Here is a 15,365-nt window from a genome sequence, read left to right on the forward strand (position 1 = left end):
AAAGATGGTGTCTGAGGCCCCTCCTCTGTTCAGAGACGTTTTTTCTGTTTCGACAAAGATGGCTTCTTGCACCTGTGCTGCTTCCTTCAGCGGCTGAAGGGATCTTCTTGGCCCGACGGCGCAGAGTTCCGATGACCCCGGTTCAAGCTCGAGGGGTCGGTGTGACTGGAAAAGTAAAAACCGATGGGTGCGTTGGTTGCCTGCAAATCTTGATGCCCAGGATTCTGTCCTGTTGGATCAGAACACAACGGGCCAAGAAGGGCGGTTATATTCGGAAAAATTCAGACCCTCCTCGCGGGTCATTAGAAGCGAAGAAGCCTCCAGGGTGAGGGGTGAGACGTCTGAGGGGTGAGACGTCTGAGGGGTGAGACTTCTGAGGGGTGAGACGTCTGAGGGGCGAGACGTCTGAGGGGCGAGACATCTGAGGGGTGAGACGTCTGAGGGGTGAGACGTCTGAGGGGTGAGACTTCTGAGGGGTGAGACGTCTGAGGGGCGAGACGTCTGAGGGGCGAGACGTCTGAGGGGCGAGACGTCTGAGGGGCGAGACGTCTGAGGGGCGAGACTTCTGAGGGGTGAGACTTCTGAGGGGCGAGACTTCTGAGGGGCGAGACGTCTGAGGGGCGAGACATCTGAGGGGTGAGACTTCTGAGGGGCGAGACGTCTGAGGGGCGAGACGTCTGAGGGGTGAGACGTCTGAGGGGTGAGACTTCTGAGGGGCGAGAATTCTGAGGGGCGAGACGTCTGAGGGGTGAGACTTCTGAGGGGTGAGACGTCTGAGGGGTGAGACGTCTGCCAGCCAAGGCTTTCAGTCCAGTTGCCACGATGAGACGATTTCGACACGACCTGGATGACGAGAACCTCCAGTCATGACAAGCAGCAAAGCATATGTGGGCCTACTAGTCCTCACAGGTGAGTTCCCTAGAAGACAAGCAGGTCCAACCTTCTTCTGAAGGAAGCCGGTGGAGACGACAGCACGCAGCGGTTGGACGGAGGCCGGTGGTCGGCCGTGGCGCCCCTGATGGGAGCGGCCCGGGAGAGAAAGTTCCAACTCAAGCGGTTCAATGTAACACATGATCTGGAGGCTTCAAGCAGCAGATGATGTTCAGCAGCCCTCCTCCACCACCACCTGTGGCTCCGTGGTTCCTGTCACCCACACCATGTTCTCAACGTTCTACAATAAACCTGCCCAGGTTCTCACGTGGATTCTCTGAATTCATGTTTGTACGTCTTTCCTGGACATGACCTGCTGGGCCCAGGAGATATTGGTGTTCTTCAGAAGAAGAACTTAAGGGTTTGGTCTTTCCAAAGAAGAGAAGCACAGCCGAGCATCAACTCACCAAAAATATACATTTATTTGGGCTCTGAGATCAACAAGACAGTCTGAGGCGGTCCAGACCTCCATCATGGTCTGGGAGGACACACACACACACACACACACACACACACACACACACACACACACACACAGACTCTCTCACTCGCTCACTCACTCACTTATACACACACTTCCTGTGAGAAAGTGTGTGTGTGTGTGTGTGCTTGAGGCTCTCAGCTGCGCGTGCTGTACAGGTCGTCATCTTCAGGGCTGGACTGGCCGAAGTCCATGAGGGCCGGGTCAGCCTTGAACGCAGAGACACCTGCAGGACACCGGGGGAATCACAGCTGATTATTATCGGTGTGTGTGTGTGTGTGTGTGTGTGTGTGTGTGTGTGCTGGGACCCACCCTAGAGTGGGAGGTGTGTGTGTCACTGACCACAGGTGACCCTGTGTTGCAGCAGGTGCAGGCCGTACCTTTGGCGGGTTCTTCTGAAGGTCCCTCAGAGGCAGGTGTGTGTGTGTGCTCCTCAGCAGAAGCCACCTGCTCACCATCCAGTCCAGGCGTGGACACAACGGGGGCTGCAGACAAAACCAGCAGAGGGTCAGCCGGAGGGTCATCGGCCGCGAGGTCCAGATGTCCGTCGAGGACCGGCAGAACCCAACTCAGGTCAGACCTCCAGGACCTCAGGCTCATGGAAGCTGGTTCTACAAAGCCTTTCCATCTCAGGAGGTCCACAGCATCTGAGCAGCTCCAACCAATGAGGTCAGGTGGTACATGCAGGAGCAGGTGTGTCTGGAGTGAAAGGTACGCCGATGTTCTGGTAGGTCTGGGAGTCTCTGTGGAACTCACCTGATGGCTCATCTGAGGTCTCCGGAGCAGGACGTTCCTCTGTGGAAGGAGGAACCTCAGATGGAACGAGAGGTTCTTCTGTAGGAGGGGTAATCTCAGCCGGACCTGCTTCTGTGGAACAGGCATCCACAGCTGGAGCAGAAGGTTCTTTGGTAAGAGGGGGAGGACCAGCTGCAGCAGGAGGTTCTTCTGTGGAGGAAGCAACCTCAGCTACAGCAGGAGGTTCTTCTGTGGAGGAAGCAACCTCAGCTTGAGCAGGAGGTTCTTCTGTGGAGGAAGCAACCTCAGCTACAGCAGGAGGTTCTTCTGTGGAGGAAGCAACCTCAGCTACAGCAGGAGGTTCTTCTGTGGAGGAAGCAACCTCAGCTGCAGCAGGAGGTTCTTCTGTGGAGGAAGCAACCTCAGCTTGAGCAGGAGGTTCTTCTGTGGAGGAAGCAACCTCAGCTGGGGCAGGAGGTTCTTCTGCAGGAGGGGGAAGCTCAACTGGAACAGGAGGTTCTTCTGTGGAAAAAAGACATCTCAGTTGGAGCAAGAAGTTCTCCAGTGGAAGGAGAAAGCTGAAAGATGACTCATCCATAACCCAAAGGAGAAGAGGACTAGAGTGGCAGGTGGCTTCAGACCAGGGTTTGAGCACAACGGCTCCAGACAGCAGAAGACATGGATGTTAAAGATCTCCTCTGGTGAAGACAACTAAAACCTCCAGCATCAGCCGGAGCTTCGGTGGATACCTGCTGGCTCCTCCGAGGTCTTTGGAGCAGGAGGTTCTTCTGCGGTGTGAGGAGCCTCATCGGGAACCAACTCCAAGCTCTCTGGTTCAACGCTCAGTGCGGACTGGGCTTCCACGGCTTCAGAGACGTCTTCTGGTGCTTTGGTGGCCACCGGCTCCGCGGCAGGAGACGGATCTTCAGCCGGGACCGTGAGCTCTGTCTCTGCCGGCGCTGGAAGCTCCAGAAGATCTGGGAGAAAGAGGAAAACGGAGCATCTCATGAGAGGAGACCATCACGTGACTGATCTGAGCCATGAAAGCAGATCCACGTCTGTCCAACCTGCCGGTGTCTCTGCGGAGCTTCGACTGGCTGAGATCTCCTCTGCTCCCGCGGTGATGACCGACTCATCGGAAGCAGGAACGTCCTCGGTGGACTCCACCTCCGTCCCAAGGGTGGAGGAGATACCGGGTGGACCAGCCTCTTCAGCCGCTGGATGCGGTGCTGTGGCTGCCTTAGAGCAGGAAACACAAACATCTACTGAGTTCATTTAAAGAAGACACTTCAGCTCTGTGCATCTGAAGGTCCAGTGAGTCCTATGGACACCAGGTCCAGGAGAAACAGGATGTTCCTCCTCTCCCCTGTGGAGCCTCGGTAACTCAGTAACACCGAAGATTAGCATCTCACGATCCGACATGTCGTCAACGTTTCAAGGAGGCAGAACGAATGTTCCTCCATGACATGTTTTGGAGATGAGCGGTTAACCGGAAAGAATCGAGAGCTTCGGCTTCCAGAGATGATGGAAGCCAGTGGAGATAAAACAGCCGCTTTGCTGCGTTCGGCGACAGTCCGTCCTTCCACTGACAGAACGAAGATTTAGCCAATTCAGCTGATTCTGCAGGCGGTTTGAAACCGCGGCACGGCGGTGGGTTGTTCTGAGGAGACACCGCGCACAGGGAGGACCTCCTGCAACGAGCAGGTTGTCTTCAAAGGGAAACGTCTGGCCGTGTCATCGGTCTTGTACCGTTGGTAGATCTGACGCCAACAGTTGGACCCTTCAGTGACGACACGGCCGCTCACCTGCGGGGCTGCAGCGGCGGCGGCGGCGGCGGCGGCGGCAGCGGGCTGCTGGGACGGGCTGGAGAGCAGGGAGGACATCGCTCCACCGCCCCACCGCCCCGCCGCATACACCTTCTGAGCCGTCACCTGGAGAACACGGAACAAGGGATGAGCGGACGGTCGGACGGTCGGACGGTCCGACGGTCCGACGGTCCGACGGTCCGACCGTCCGACGGTTCGACGGTCCGACGGTCGGCTGTGCCGCCGGGCCGCCGTGGAAGCTGAGGAGACGTCCGGCCGGGAGGCGTCACCTTGACGACGGCCACCGCTTGGGCCGGGTAGCACAGCGACGCTCCTGCGCTCATCAGGCCCACAGGGACGGCGACCTTCTTCAGACGAGAACCTGCAACACAGACGGAGCGGCGGGAGCCGGAGTCAGAGCCGACCGGGGAGGACCACCTGGCCCGAGAAGGATCTCGCAGGGTTTCACACACACGCAGCTTGCTCAGGCTTACTGAAGACCAGCACAGCAGGTCACAAGGTCATTCTCCCGCGGTGAGCCATCTCCCCCTGCTTGCCCCTGTGAACGCTGACCCGGTGGACCCGCCTGCGCTCGGCCCGTGTCTGAAGGTTCCCACGGAGGACGGAAGAACCTCAGAACAGAACGGAGCTGCTTCCAAGAGGCCGAGCAGCCGATTCCAGGTCTGAGCGATACGCTCGGGTCCATCTGAGGTCCACACATCATCTCCGCCCCGACCCGTGAGGACCTTCACCCGCCGAGTCGGCAACACACAGCTGCTTCACGGACACCGATGAGGCAGATGTTGGTGTGACAGCGGCTTGGAAAGGATAATAAACCCCTCGCCGTGCACGGCGTGCACACGCAGCAGGCGACACGTTCCTCCACGCTGACGCGAGGACGAGCTGCGGGAACAAACCCTGCCTTCCTCAAGAGGACGTCCATCTCTCGCCAGAGGAGAGGAGCTCGGATCCTCACAGCCTCAGAGCCACGGGAATCCAACGCAGTCTCAATGGCTGCGTGTGCATGTGCATGTGCACGTGTGTGTGTGTGTGTGTGTGTGTGTGTGTGTGTGTGTGTGTGCGCCACTGTAAACAAAACAATCCAGCGCACCTGAGCTTCTAGGCTTAAGGAGCCGTGATGCTGCCGAGCAGCAGAGCAGGCTGATCTTCACAGAAGATGCAGCCACATCAGACCAGATGCTCCCTAACTAGTCTCCCCAACCGCCCGGCCTCTTCTGCACTAATCTGTTCACCTCCACGGCGGATTCAGCTTCACGAGCACGAGGATGGATTTGTGCGCGTGTTGTAAATTTGACCGCACACACACCTGCGGGGCCCCGGCTGCATCTCCTGCCTCCCTGGACCGCAGTCCAGGTTTGGAGCGTCGCAGCGGTGAGTCCTCAGAACCCCGGAGGAGCTCCCTGTGCTCCCTGTGCTCCCTGTGCCTGCTCAGGCAGGATTAGTCTAATCTGTGCAAAGCCTTTAAAAGGCAGCTGAAGGCCCATCTGTTGTCCTGAGCTGGCGTTTACCTGTCTGCTCTAACTTTGATGAGGGCTCCACAGTTTTACTCCTTGTGTTTTTAGTGCCTTTCCTCGGTTGATGAACTTCTTGTTGTATTTTATGATGGTACGCTTTATGCTCCCATTCATACTCTGGCTGGTGAGTGGACTCTGTGGAAGGTGGAACCAACTGAACCTTCGTGCGTTGAATGTCCCTCGATACGAATGTGTGTGTGGGTGTGTGTGTGTGTGTGTCAGAGTCGTTCCATTTGTGCTTCTCTTTTGTTAATGCGCAAATTTTTTCTCTTTATGTGGTCGTTTTCTAAATGGTACCACAAGTACCACAAGTCTCATCGGTGAGGAAGGAGCGGGGGCAGGGCAGGAGAGTCCTGAGGAGGTACAAGATTCACACCCAAGAGCCTGATAAATATTAAAGGCGTGAGAAGCTGTGAGAAGCTGCTAGAAGCTGTGAGAAGCTGCTAGAAGCTGTGAGAAGCTGTGAGAAGCTGTGCTCTGTGACACACGGACACGGCTCGCCGCCGATCCGTGGCCGACGGGAATAAATTGAAGGTCCGGGGAAAGACCCGAGGCTCAGCCAGCGGCCCGGACATCCCGGAGTCAGACAGGACTTTGCTCTCCTGCTCACACCTGACGGCCGGCTTGTCCTCGGAAACACACCGAGCGACGGGGAACCACTTATCTTCTCCGACTTCAGGTGCCACAAACCCTCCGGCAGGGAAACCTCAACTGACGGTTCCGTCGGAGGCGTACTTTACAACGTTCTTCTTTCGGAAGAAGGTCACGTGGTCAACCTGCAACCGGCTCGCCATCCAAACACAAAAACCGCCCGTCTCGTCGGCGGAGCTTAAAGCTGAAAGCGGCGGAGTCGTGGTACCTTTTCTGGCCAGGAACATGCCGAGCAGGCCGGCCATGGTGATGGTGCCAAATCTGGGGAGGAAATCCGGGGGAGGGTCTTTCAAATAATAGTACAGATCTGGAAAACATTTCAAACGGAGAATGCGTTGACATCCCGGAGAACATCCCAGGGCAGCTGTAGGTCAGAAGGTGGTGGGTTTCAACACGGAATCAGTCAATTCACTTCCACAGTAGGTTTTTAGTTGGCGGAGGTGGATGGATCTCCACCTCCGTGTTCACCATGAAGAGGTGGACGGAACACCTCCGACGCGTGACCGACAGACGGGTTGTTATCGCTGGACCGGGTGTGTCTACAAATGAGGAGGCATGGCCGCCGCGACCTGTGTGCCTTCTGGATAGCTTGGAAGCTAACCCATAAAACAAGGTGTGTTAAAATACTGCACCAGGTTTTTTTCATACAGAACACTATTTTATATTTTATATACATATATATATATATATATCTATATATATATAGATATATATATATAGATAGATCTATATTGGGGTCGCTGGCCTGGAAAAGCTTGAAGAACCCTGGATTGAGTTGTGCTCTCAACTGTGTCTTCTTCCTCGAATGTTTGACAGCAGAAGGAGACTTGGTGCATTGAATAAGTGACGGCACCTGGTCTTTGCACTGGGACTCACAGAGTGAGGGTGGATCCATGTTTACTAATTTATTCCGATTTGTTTAATCCTGGAAGCTGCTCTCTGATTCGAAGTGTGTCTTTAAATACACTGACGTATGGCGGCGAAGGACCGCGCGTCAGGAGGAAGAACAGAAAACACAGAGCGGTGCGGCTGTGGAAACACATCTTCTGAAACTTCACAGTGCCGACGGTGAACTCACCCTCTCCGGCGTGGTACAGGTTCACACTTCCCTTTTTCACAGAGACGCAGGCGCCCTACGGCAAAAACAAGCCCACACCAAAAAACCAAGATATCAGATCATCGCGAAGGCGACGGCACGGCTGACGCTCAAGTGGAAGCGCCTGATAGGTTTTTTTTGTTGTTTTGTTCCAGGCACCTCAGGCATTATCAAACTGTCAGATCTCGTCACGGCTAAAGAGCACGCCGCACAAGCTGCGTTTCCTGCACGACTCCTGACCTGAAAGTACAAACTACGGGAGCTCCAAATCAGGTTTTGAAATCTGTTTGATGCCGCGTGTTTTTTTCCATTTGAAAAACACCTGCGCGCACATCTGCCGCTGTGTGAGGACAGCAGGCGTGGAGGAGGTGCGCGGCGGCCTTGAAGCAGGCGGCGACCCACGTATTCCGACGTGCCCCTCAGACCATGTCGGCGAGGCGGACCGTACCTTTACGGCCTGGAAGACCGGCGTGACGCCCTCCCTGGCCGCGGTCACGCCGCTCTCTATCAGCCCGGGCTTCTCGAGGACAGGGACTTGAGAGGACTTTGCCAGGGGTGTGTAGATGTTCAGCTGGAGAAAGCAGGGCCGATATAGTGTGTTATGACGAGACGCCGGAGCCCGGAGAACCACGTCATGAGGTTCTGCGGGTAAGTGACTACCTTTTCTCGAGTGGGAAGCCCATCGCCGGGGGCCTCGCTCGTGGTGTACACCCGGATGGAGGCGACGCCCAGCACCGTCGGGACGGCCAACATCACCACCTGCGGCGTGACGGCAACAGAATATCCATTTATTCATCTCACAGCCTCTTCTGTGCACGGCGGGCCGGGCGCCGGAGCCACTCCCACCTGACGTCTCCAAACACAGACGCCTGTGGATGGACGGTTTAGCATCTTCACCGAACCCCGGAGTGCCGCCGGAGGAACCCGGAAAACCCCGGGAGACCCCACGCGGGAGTCCACGACGAGAACATGCAAAGCCCACGTAGAAAGGCCGCGGTGGGACTCTAGATGGGAGCGCGGGATCACGACGCCATCTTAGCCACCGTCCAACCGGCGGCCTCATCGAGGATTATCAAACGGCGGCGTAACGTCGTAAGATACTGAACATCAACGTAGCTCTGCAATAGATACAACTCCTGTATACAACTCCTGCTGTTTCATGCTCATATTGAGAGCGTCTTCGAGATCACATGTTAAATTTCCTATATTGTATGGACTCACTGCAGTTACTGACAATTTTTCACTCATGGACAAGCGATACGTCACAAACGTCGGTGTCATTTGGGGCCCCATTTCTGGACGATTACTCACAGATTTTTTTTGGGGGGGGTTTCATTCATCACTTGTGTATCTGTAACGTCCTGCCAATTGTTTGGTAATATCCAACACATTTTGGGGGTTTTCTATGTAAACCTCATGGAATTAAAAGGATCGTAAAATCGGGGGTCATTTCTTGCAGATTTTTAAGAGATTCAAAATAACACATGATAATGAAAAATGCAGATGGAAAAAAAGAAGCTTTGCCGAATGTTTCATCCATCTTCTCATGCCGGCCATGTGGGCTTCTGGAAAGGAAACTGGAGAGAGCAGCTCGGCCGAGAAGAGATGGACACCTCGCTCGGGTTCGTCTCCGTCGACAGCCGTCCGGGCGACACAACCTGCGCCTCGGTGTTTACCAGAACGTACGTTTCATCATCACAGAAAGCCTTCACGCCGAACCGGGCTTCTCCTTCCGGGGTCACGCCTCCACCTATCTCCACCTACCTCCACCTCACACTATCTACATCTTCCTGTCCTCTTCTTCCCCTCAAACCTCCTCCCTGGACCTGCTCTAGACCTCCTGCCTTGCAAATGCACCCTCAGCGTCTTCCTGGCCGGATCTTCAGCATCCCTCCTCTGTCTCAGTGTGACCCGATCTCCAGAAGATGTCCCTCAATGAGGGAGGCTGGTGTCAGGCGGGCGAGCAGGGACTGATACCCGGCCGTCCCCTTCCAGGTCCAGCCTGGCCCGGCACCCGTGACTGTCCAGGTAACTGAATCGTGGCATGAAACGCTCGGTTCCGACAAGTGTCGTATTTTAATAAGAATGTCGCTCCCGGTCCGGGCGCAGAAGCCGCCGGCGTTGCCCTGGGAACGCCTTCATACCCAGCCGCAAGCTGATCAACTGCCCTTCTAGCCCCGCTAGCCTTGGTAGCCACGCTAGCCCTGCTAACCCCGCTAGCCCCGCTAGCACTGCTAGCCGTGTTAGCATTAGCAAGGGCTCATTCAAAGGAGCCGGGCCGGAGCCGGGGCCGGGGCCGGGGCCCCCCACGCCGGGACAGGCGGCCCCGCGGCGGCTGGCGGCTCCGTCGCAGCCGCATATTCAAAGAAAGATATCAATACGCAACAAACAGTCCGCTGAAAGAGTCGTGACAAGCATTCACCTTGGCCGCCATGACAGCGCTGCTCCTTCTTCCCTGCTCCTTCCCTGCGGACTCTGCGGGCCCGCACTGCGACCGGCTACCGCCTCCCGGTGGCCGGACCCGGGACTTCAGCGGGCTCCGCGGCGGCGCCTCTGCGGGCGCTGCATACGTCACTGCCGGTGCAGACGCCCGCCACCGGAAATGTCTGTGTTTCTTCGATGCAAAACAATCGTGAATCACGTGCCAAGGGGCGCCGGGGCAGGAAGAGGGCCTTTTTCTGCTCAAAGACCTCCCGACCAGGCATAAGTGATTGATTGCACGGCCAAATATGGTTTGCTCGTTACGGGATGATCCCTGACCTGGACTCCGAACCGTCACCTGTGGCCTCGCGCCGCCGCCGCCCGACCAAGAATGCAGATTCCCATCCTGGAGAGTCTTCCTCAGCCTTTTCCTATTTTCCTATTCGGGCCTGGACGCGACGAAGGCAGAGCTCCAGAGGCGACGCCGGCGCGCGAGGTGTCGACAAACGTATTCGCAGATACTCGGGCAACGTCGACGTCCGTGCTCGGGTTTCATTTCATCTCCCAAGAAGAACAGAGGTGCGAACATCACGCAGCTCGTAGTGCAGAGGATTCAGTTTATTGAAGTCAAAGATAACAACTTAGGTGTACAATCTGTATTTTCTTTAATATATATTCATATATATGAAACCAAAAAAGGCTACTTTAGGAAGAATAAATGTCATTTTCTTTCTTTTTTTAATATCATCTTTAGTCAGTTTAATGTACAGAATAACAGTAAGCTAATATTATCCTTGAAAAAGAGCAATATGTTCCTTTTTTTAATGTCGCAGTGCAACTTACATCTTACACACCTGTGCAATGTACCATGAGGTGTACACCCCTGAAAGAACACACAGTGGAATCTCCCTTTTCGGCCCGTTTCGCAGGTCTACGCACACATAGATCTGGGAGGGATAACACAGTCTGTGCCTACAAACAGTAATTAACTCCGGTAATCTACGGTTACGTCGCCGCTCGGCGGAGCAGCGGCCGGAAAAACAAAAGACAACCGACGCCGGGAGGTGAGAGAGGTCTCCTTCGCAGACTGAAAGTGTACTGAAACGCTTCTGCAGATGTGCGCATGTGTATGCATGTGTGTGTGTGTGTGTGTGTGTGTGTGTGTGTGTGGAACGCCGACGTCACCGGTCCGCCGTCGCCAAAGAGAGGATTGGGAGGCACGGGGGAAAGTGCTTGCATCGTATAGTGTCTTTGCGGTACTGTCAAATCAACCGTGGGTAAAACACGAGCCGTGTGTGTGCGGGGTGTGTGTGATGCTTCGCCGGGACGAGACCCGTGAACGACCTGATCCTGGAGCGGTAACCTATGAGGAGTCAGTGCGGATAGTGCCGGGTGCCGGCGGGCGCTACGCATCGGTCTCCCAGTCGGGGGCGCCCTTCGAGTCCGTGGCCTTAACTCGCGGATGAAACGGCTCGACGGAGCTTCCCGCCACGGTGCTTCGCACCTCGCCGGCGCCGCCGGGACAAACCTCCGCCTCCCTGCCGGCTGCTAGAGGAGGTCCGCACAGATACGGCGCGGCCCGAAGTAAAATCTGAGGTTGCAAATGAAACCTGTGCTGATGGTGTTCGGCATTGAACGTGCGCTACGAGTTCAACTTTTCACGGAAGGGAAATGAGGAAGAAAAAAAACGAAAGGCAAACGATCCACGAAATTTCTACCCTGTCCGATCAAGTCAGTCCCAGGCCTTTTCTCATGCAAGCCATCGCCGGGGCCCCGGCCCCGCCCGGCTCGAGGGCCCCGCCCGGCTCCACGGCCCCGCCCGGCTCTACGGCTCGGCGGCGACCTGGACCGGCCGGCGGAGGGCGGTGACTGGCCGCCTCCTCCTTCGACCGCATCTACAGAGTGAAGAGGGGGACACCGCAAAACCTTGGCATAGAATACATCATACTTTACATTATATCTATGACACAAAACATAAACAGATTTATATACTCTTCTATTTTTAAATATATTTGTAGACTGTACATAAATCTTAGAAAATGGGACGGCAAATGCTTTTACCTGATATTTTGGATAGCAATGGTAGGGAGGCCAATGAGACGCCGTGGACCCTGTGATGGAGCCGATGACATATAGAGATATAGAAAGTGCATTCTTTGTAAGTGAGTGACTCGTTCGAAAAAAAACTCTCGCATTCGCTGTTAAGGACAAAAAAATAAACCGGGGGAGGTTTTGCACCCACGCAAATACATACGGTAGTCTCTGTCTTCCCTCCGCTACCTCTAAAAGCATCACAGTGGTAGTGGAACGCAAACATTTACATCAGTATACACGGCAGTATGCACATATACACAAGTCTCTCATCAGCAGAGAGGGAGAGAGGGATGGAGGGAGAGAGAGAGAGAGAGAGAGAGAGAGAGAGAGAGAGAGAGAGAGAGAGAGCAGGCAAATCAAGAAACGAGAGAGAGAGATGAACGGAATCGGACAAAGAGAGGAGAACAGAGGGAGAGAGGGTGCAACCTGGGCTGCAGAGCTGCACCATCAGAAGGGCCTCCTCCTGCAGGTGGACGCCGGCGGATAAACCCTCACTGTTAGTCCTCCGTGCACGGCGGGGCCTCCGTGCACGGCGGGGTCTTTCTCGCGGGCTCCCAGAGGAGAACCGACGCACCCGCACTGATGGCTACCATTCATCGTGTGAGACGACGGTTCCTCCTTTGTCCACAGGCGTCGGGCGGGGGCCTGGGGGGCCCCGGGGGGGCCCGGGAAGCCCAGGAAGCCCAGGAGGCCCCGGAGGCCCCGGAGGCGACAGGAAGCCAGGAGGAAGGGGGGGGGACTGTTGGCTCTGGGTGCAAAGTTCTTCAGTACAAAAGTACAGTGCTGTGGTGGAAAGGATTCTCCTCTGTATTGCTGCTACATAGCCCCCCCACACACACACACACACACACACACCCGACAATCCACCGGGAAAATAGCAAAACCGGGAGTGTACAAAGGACGCATGAGCGCTTCAAAGGTCTCCTCTCATGTTCTCCTCTCGCTCCACCAGCGCGTGGACCTTCTGCCACGGACACGGGAAGAATAACGCTTTCTGCTCAGGCATGCAGCAGGCACCTGGGGGCCTCGGGGGCCTCGGGGGGCTCGGGGGCTCAGGAGTATCAAAAGTTCATACACTCGGGTCCCTATGGTATGTACACATCCAACAATCTGCGTGTGTGTGTGTGTGCGTGCGTGCATGTGTGTGTGTGTGTGTGTGTGTGTGTGTGTGTGTCCTCCTCACACGTGCGTCTCGATGAAGGAGTGTGTGTGGGTCATGAGTGGCGCCCCCAGCGGGGACAGCTCGTCCTGGCCGTTGGTGCCGGGGCTGAGCTGGCAGATGTCCGAGTAGAGCTCTCCGTGCCACTGCTTCCACTCCCTGAAGGTCTGGGAGCAGAGGCCCGGGTCCTCCAGCAGGGCGCAGATCACCGCCAGCTCCGACTCCTTGTCCTGCGGGGGGAGACGTTCATCCTGAACACCGCCGGGGTCACATCCGGCAGGACAACCCGACATCTCCGGCGCAAAGATCTCGCCGCCGCTTCGGAAGCGGACATTTTCCAGAAAAAAAATAATCGAACCGTCGTTCATTTCATTATAGTTCCGAGACGCCCACGGACTGCAGTATCTGCACCCAGGACCAGACCAGGGCTGACGGAGGTGCTGTTCCTCTCTGTCTGTCTGTCTGTCTGTCTGTCTGTCTGTCTGTCTGTCTGTCTGTCTGTCTGTCTGTCTGTCTGTCTGTCTGCTCCTCTGCAGACGCCTATTAAGTGTATTTGCAGCTCTATGTCCTCTATTGTAAGTCGCTTTGGATAAAAGCGTCTGCCAAATGTAATGTAATGTCATGTAAAGGTTGCTACCAGGGTTAGGAGCCCATTCAGTCAGAGGAGAAGAATCCCCTTAGTATGGACCAGGGTGACAGTGTGTTTGTGTGTGTGTGTGTGTGTGTGTGTGGCCCCAGGCAGACTGGGAGGGGCCACATTGCTAATTTTGAGATGAGATGTGAAAGATTCTGGCACCTTCTTGGAGCGAAGGTGACGGCTGCCTGTCTGTTCCTGGTTCTGCTTGGTTCAGATGTTCAGCCCGGCGTGCGCACGCTTACCTTCAAGGTGCTCCGGAGCGCTCGGACGCGGTGCAGCCTGTCGTTGAGCAGGGGGTCCCTGGACCTGTGGGTGAAGCCCCTCCGGAGGTCCTGCCTGCTGCAGGGTCTGGGGTCTCCCAGGGCGGTGAGGTTGGCCTGCTCCAGGGCCCGGTACAGCTGCTCCAGCCCGTCCAGCTGCTCCGGCTCGCGGCCCTCAGACACCCGACGCTCGCGGCTCTCCGCCCTCAGGTCCAGCAGGTCTGAAGGAGCGGAGGTCAGGTAAGGTCAGGTCACATGGCTCCAGCGGGTCCATCAGAACGGTAGAAAACCGAGGGACGTGATGCGGGTCTGACAGAGCTCTAAACAAACACAGGTCCCTGCGTCTGCAGAAGATCATCCAGCAGAGCAGGAGAACATCTGTGTCCTTGAAGACTAATGTTCGGATTGAGACGTGACACGACCCAGGAGATCCGGTTCCACCAACTGACGCCTTCAAACCCTCAAAACCCTTCTCCTGCTGCATGAACGTTCCTCTCGGGACAAAGCTCCACATCTCCTCTCAACCTTCTAACCAGAAGTTCGACGAGTGCGCATGAACGACAGGTAGAATCGGCGGAGGAAGATGTTCCCGCTGCATCTGACCTGACTGAAGGTGGCCGAGCAGCTTCAACTCCCGGTGATAAATATCTCAAATATCTTTGGGCTACAGAAGGACTCCATGTATCTACTCGCGTGAAGTTATTTCTACCGTCATGTTCTGCTTCTCCTCCCACTGGTTCTTCTTCTTGTCCTCGGCTGCTCCCTTCCACTGCCAATCATCTGCCTCCTTCCAACCCTCTGCTCAACCACCATCTACCTTCCTGCCCCCCCAGCCTCCCGCCCGCCAGCTCCGACCTCAGCATCCTTCTACCTCCTCCGTCCCTCCTCTGTCGGTGTCCGGACCATCTCGGCGTGACTTTATCTCCAGAACATCGAACACGTGCCGTCCCTCAGATGGACTCCTTCCTGATCCTGAACTTCTCCTTCTCCAAAGAGAAGCTCCAGAGCTCCAGCTCTGCGGCCTGGTGTCTTCTCCCGAGCGAGCCTCGTCCCCTCCCACCCCGTCTCCTCCACCTCTCCTTCCCCTCTGGCTGACCCTCTTCTGTCCATCTGCTCCGAGCTGCCGGCGGACCTTCATCCCCCCTCCGTGTCCGGCGGACCTTCATCCCCCCTCCGTGTCGCCGTGACGTCTGGCTCCCGCCGGGTTCCTCACCTGGGTCCCCCTGGTGCAGGTCGGCGCCGCGGCCCTCCGGCTCCTCGTCCTCGCTCCTCTCCTCCATGTGGGCGGAGGTGTGCGGGAGCCTCCCCAGCAGGGGGTCCCTGTTCCGGGGGAGGCTCTGGCTGCGCTGCTTGTGCGAGCGTCGGTGTGTGTGCGCGTGTGTGTGCGCGCCTCTCTCCAGGGGGAAGGGCCCGTCCCGCTCCCGGTCCCTCTCGGCGGCGCGGTGCCTGCGGACGGGCAGCGTGGCCTGCCGCCGCCTCTCCGGGGACACGCCCTGCCGGCCCGGGCCGCCGTAGAAGCCCGCGTCCGCGGCCACGCCGCCCATCAGGTTGCCGTACTCGC

General features: G+C 56.5%; 2 protein-coding genes across 7 annotated transcripts in view; both read right to left on the reverse strand.

Annotated features, from left to right (window-relative positions):
* Window positions 1–1,328: 1,328 nt before the first annotated feature.
* Window positions 1,329–9,743, reverse strand: LOC147215905 (uncharacterized). 3 transcript variants are annotated; one of them, XM_086178720.1, is made up of 12 exons: window positions 9,656–9,743; window positions 7,894–7,992; window positions 7,682–7,804; window positions 7,216–7,270; window positions 6,346–6,444; window positions 4,242–4,333; window positions 3,952–4,077; window positions 3,214–3,385; window positions 2,896–3,123; window positions 2,168–2,668; window positions 1,792–1,896; window positions 1,329–1,637 (listed from the first exon to the last, which is right to left on the reverse strand). In XM_086178720.1, exons 1-12 carry the CDS (start codon window positions 9,665–9,667, stop codon window positions 1,549–1,551), a joined length of 1,701 nt encoding a protein of 566 aa, XP_086034846.1. In that variant the 5' UTR covers window positions 9,668–9,743; the 3' UTR covers window positions 1,329–1,548. The 3 variants fall into 3 exon arrangements, with proteins under 3 accessions (XP_086034846.1, XP_086034847.1, XP_086034845.1); XM_086178721.1 differs by lacking the exon at window positions 9,656–9,743 and adding an exon at window positions 8,920–8,942 and having other exon boundaries at window positions 6,346–6,398; XM_086178719.1 differs by lacking the exon at window positions 9,656–9,743 and adding an exon at window positions 8,080–8,365 and having other exon boundaries at window positions 6,346–6,398.
* A 508-nt stretch (window positions 9,744–10,251) lies between these two features.
* LOC147215906 (connector enhancer of kinase suppressor of ras 2) overlaps window positions 10,252–15,365 on the reverse strand; it is a 44,551-nt gene continuing 39,437 nt past the window's right edge. For 3 of the 4 annotated variants that reach the window (XM_086178725.1, XM_086178726.1, XM_086178722.1), the window contains 3 exons: window positions 15,018–15,365; window positions 13,787–14,025; window positions 10,252–13,137 (listed from right to left, as the gene is read on the reverse strand). The exon at window positions 15,018–15,365 is cut by the window's right edge. In XM_086178725.1, coding sequence (XP_086034851.1) covers window positions 12,928–13,137; window positions 13,787–14,025; window positions 15,018–15,365 — 797 coding nt within the window. In that variant the 3' untranslated portion in view covers window positions 10,252–12,927. The remainder of the gene's footprint in view (window positions 13,138–13,786; window positions 14,026–15,017) is intronic. The other variant, XR_015109224.1, reaches the window with a different exon arrangement.

Source organism: Fistularia commersonii, chromosome 31 (genome assembly GCF_037954325.1).
Source record: "Fistularia commersonii isolate RoL2024-O1a breed Wild chromosome 31, RoL_Fcom_v1.0, whole genome shotgun sequence".
Taxonomy (NCBI): domain Eukaryota; kingdom Metazoa; phylum Chordata; class Actinopteri; order Syngnathiformes; family Fistulariidae; genus Fistularia; species Fistularia commersonii.

What these genes read in the sequence shown, in the direction of transcription:
- LOC147215905 (XM_086178719.1), bottom strand. Translation starts at nt 8,296, where the DNA reads ATGAGGCCGCCGGTTGGACGGTGGCTAAGATGGCGTCGTGATCCCGCG. An exon ending in TCTGTGTTTGGAGACGTCAG is followed by an intron (nt 7,993 to 8,079) that starts GTGGGAGTGGCT and finishes GTCACGCCGCAG; the next exon opens with GTGGTGATGTTGGCCGTCCC. An exon ending in GACCTCGGAGGAGCCAGCAG is followed by an intron (nt 2,669 to 2,895) that starts GTATCCACCGAA and finishes TTTTTTCCACAG; the next exon opens with AAGAACCTCCTGTTCCAGTT.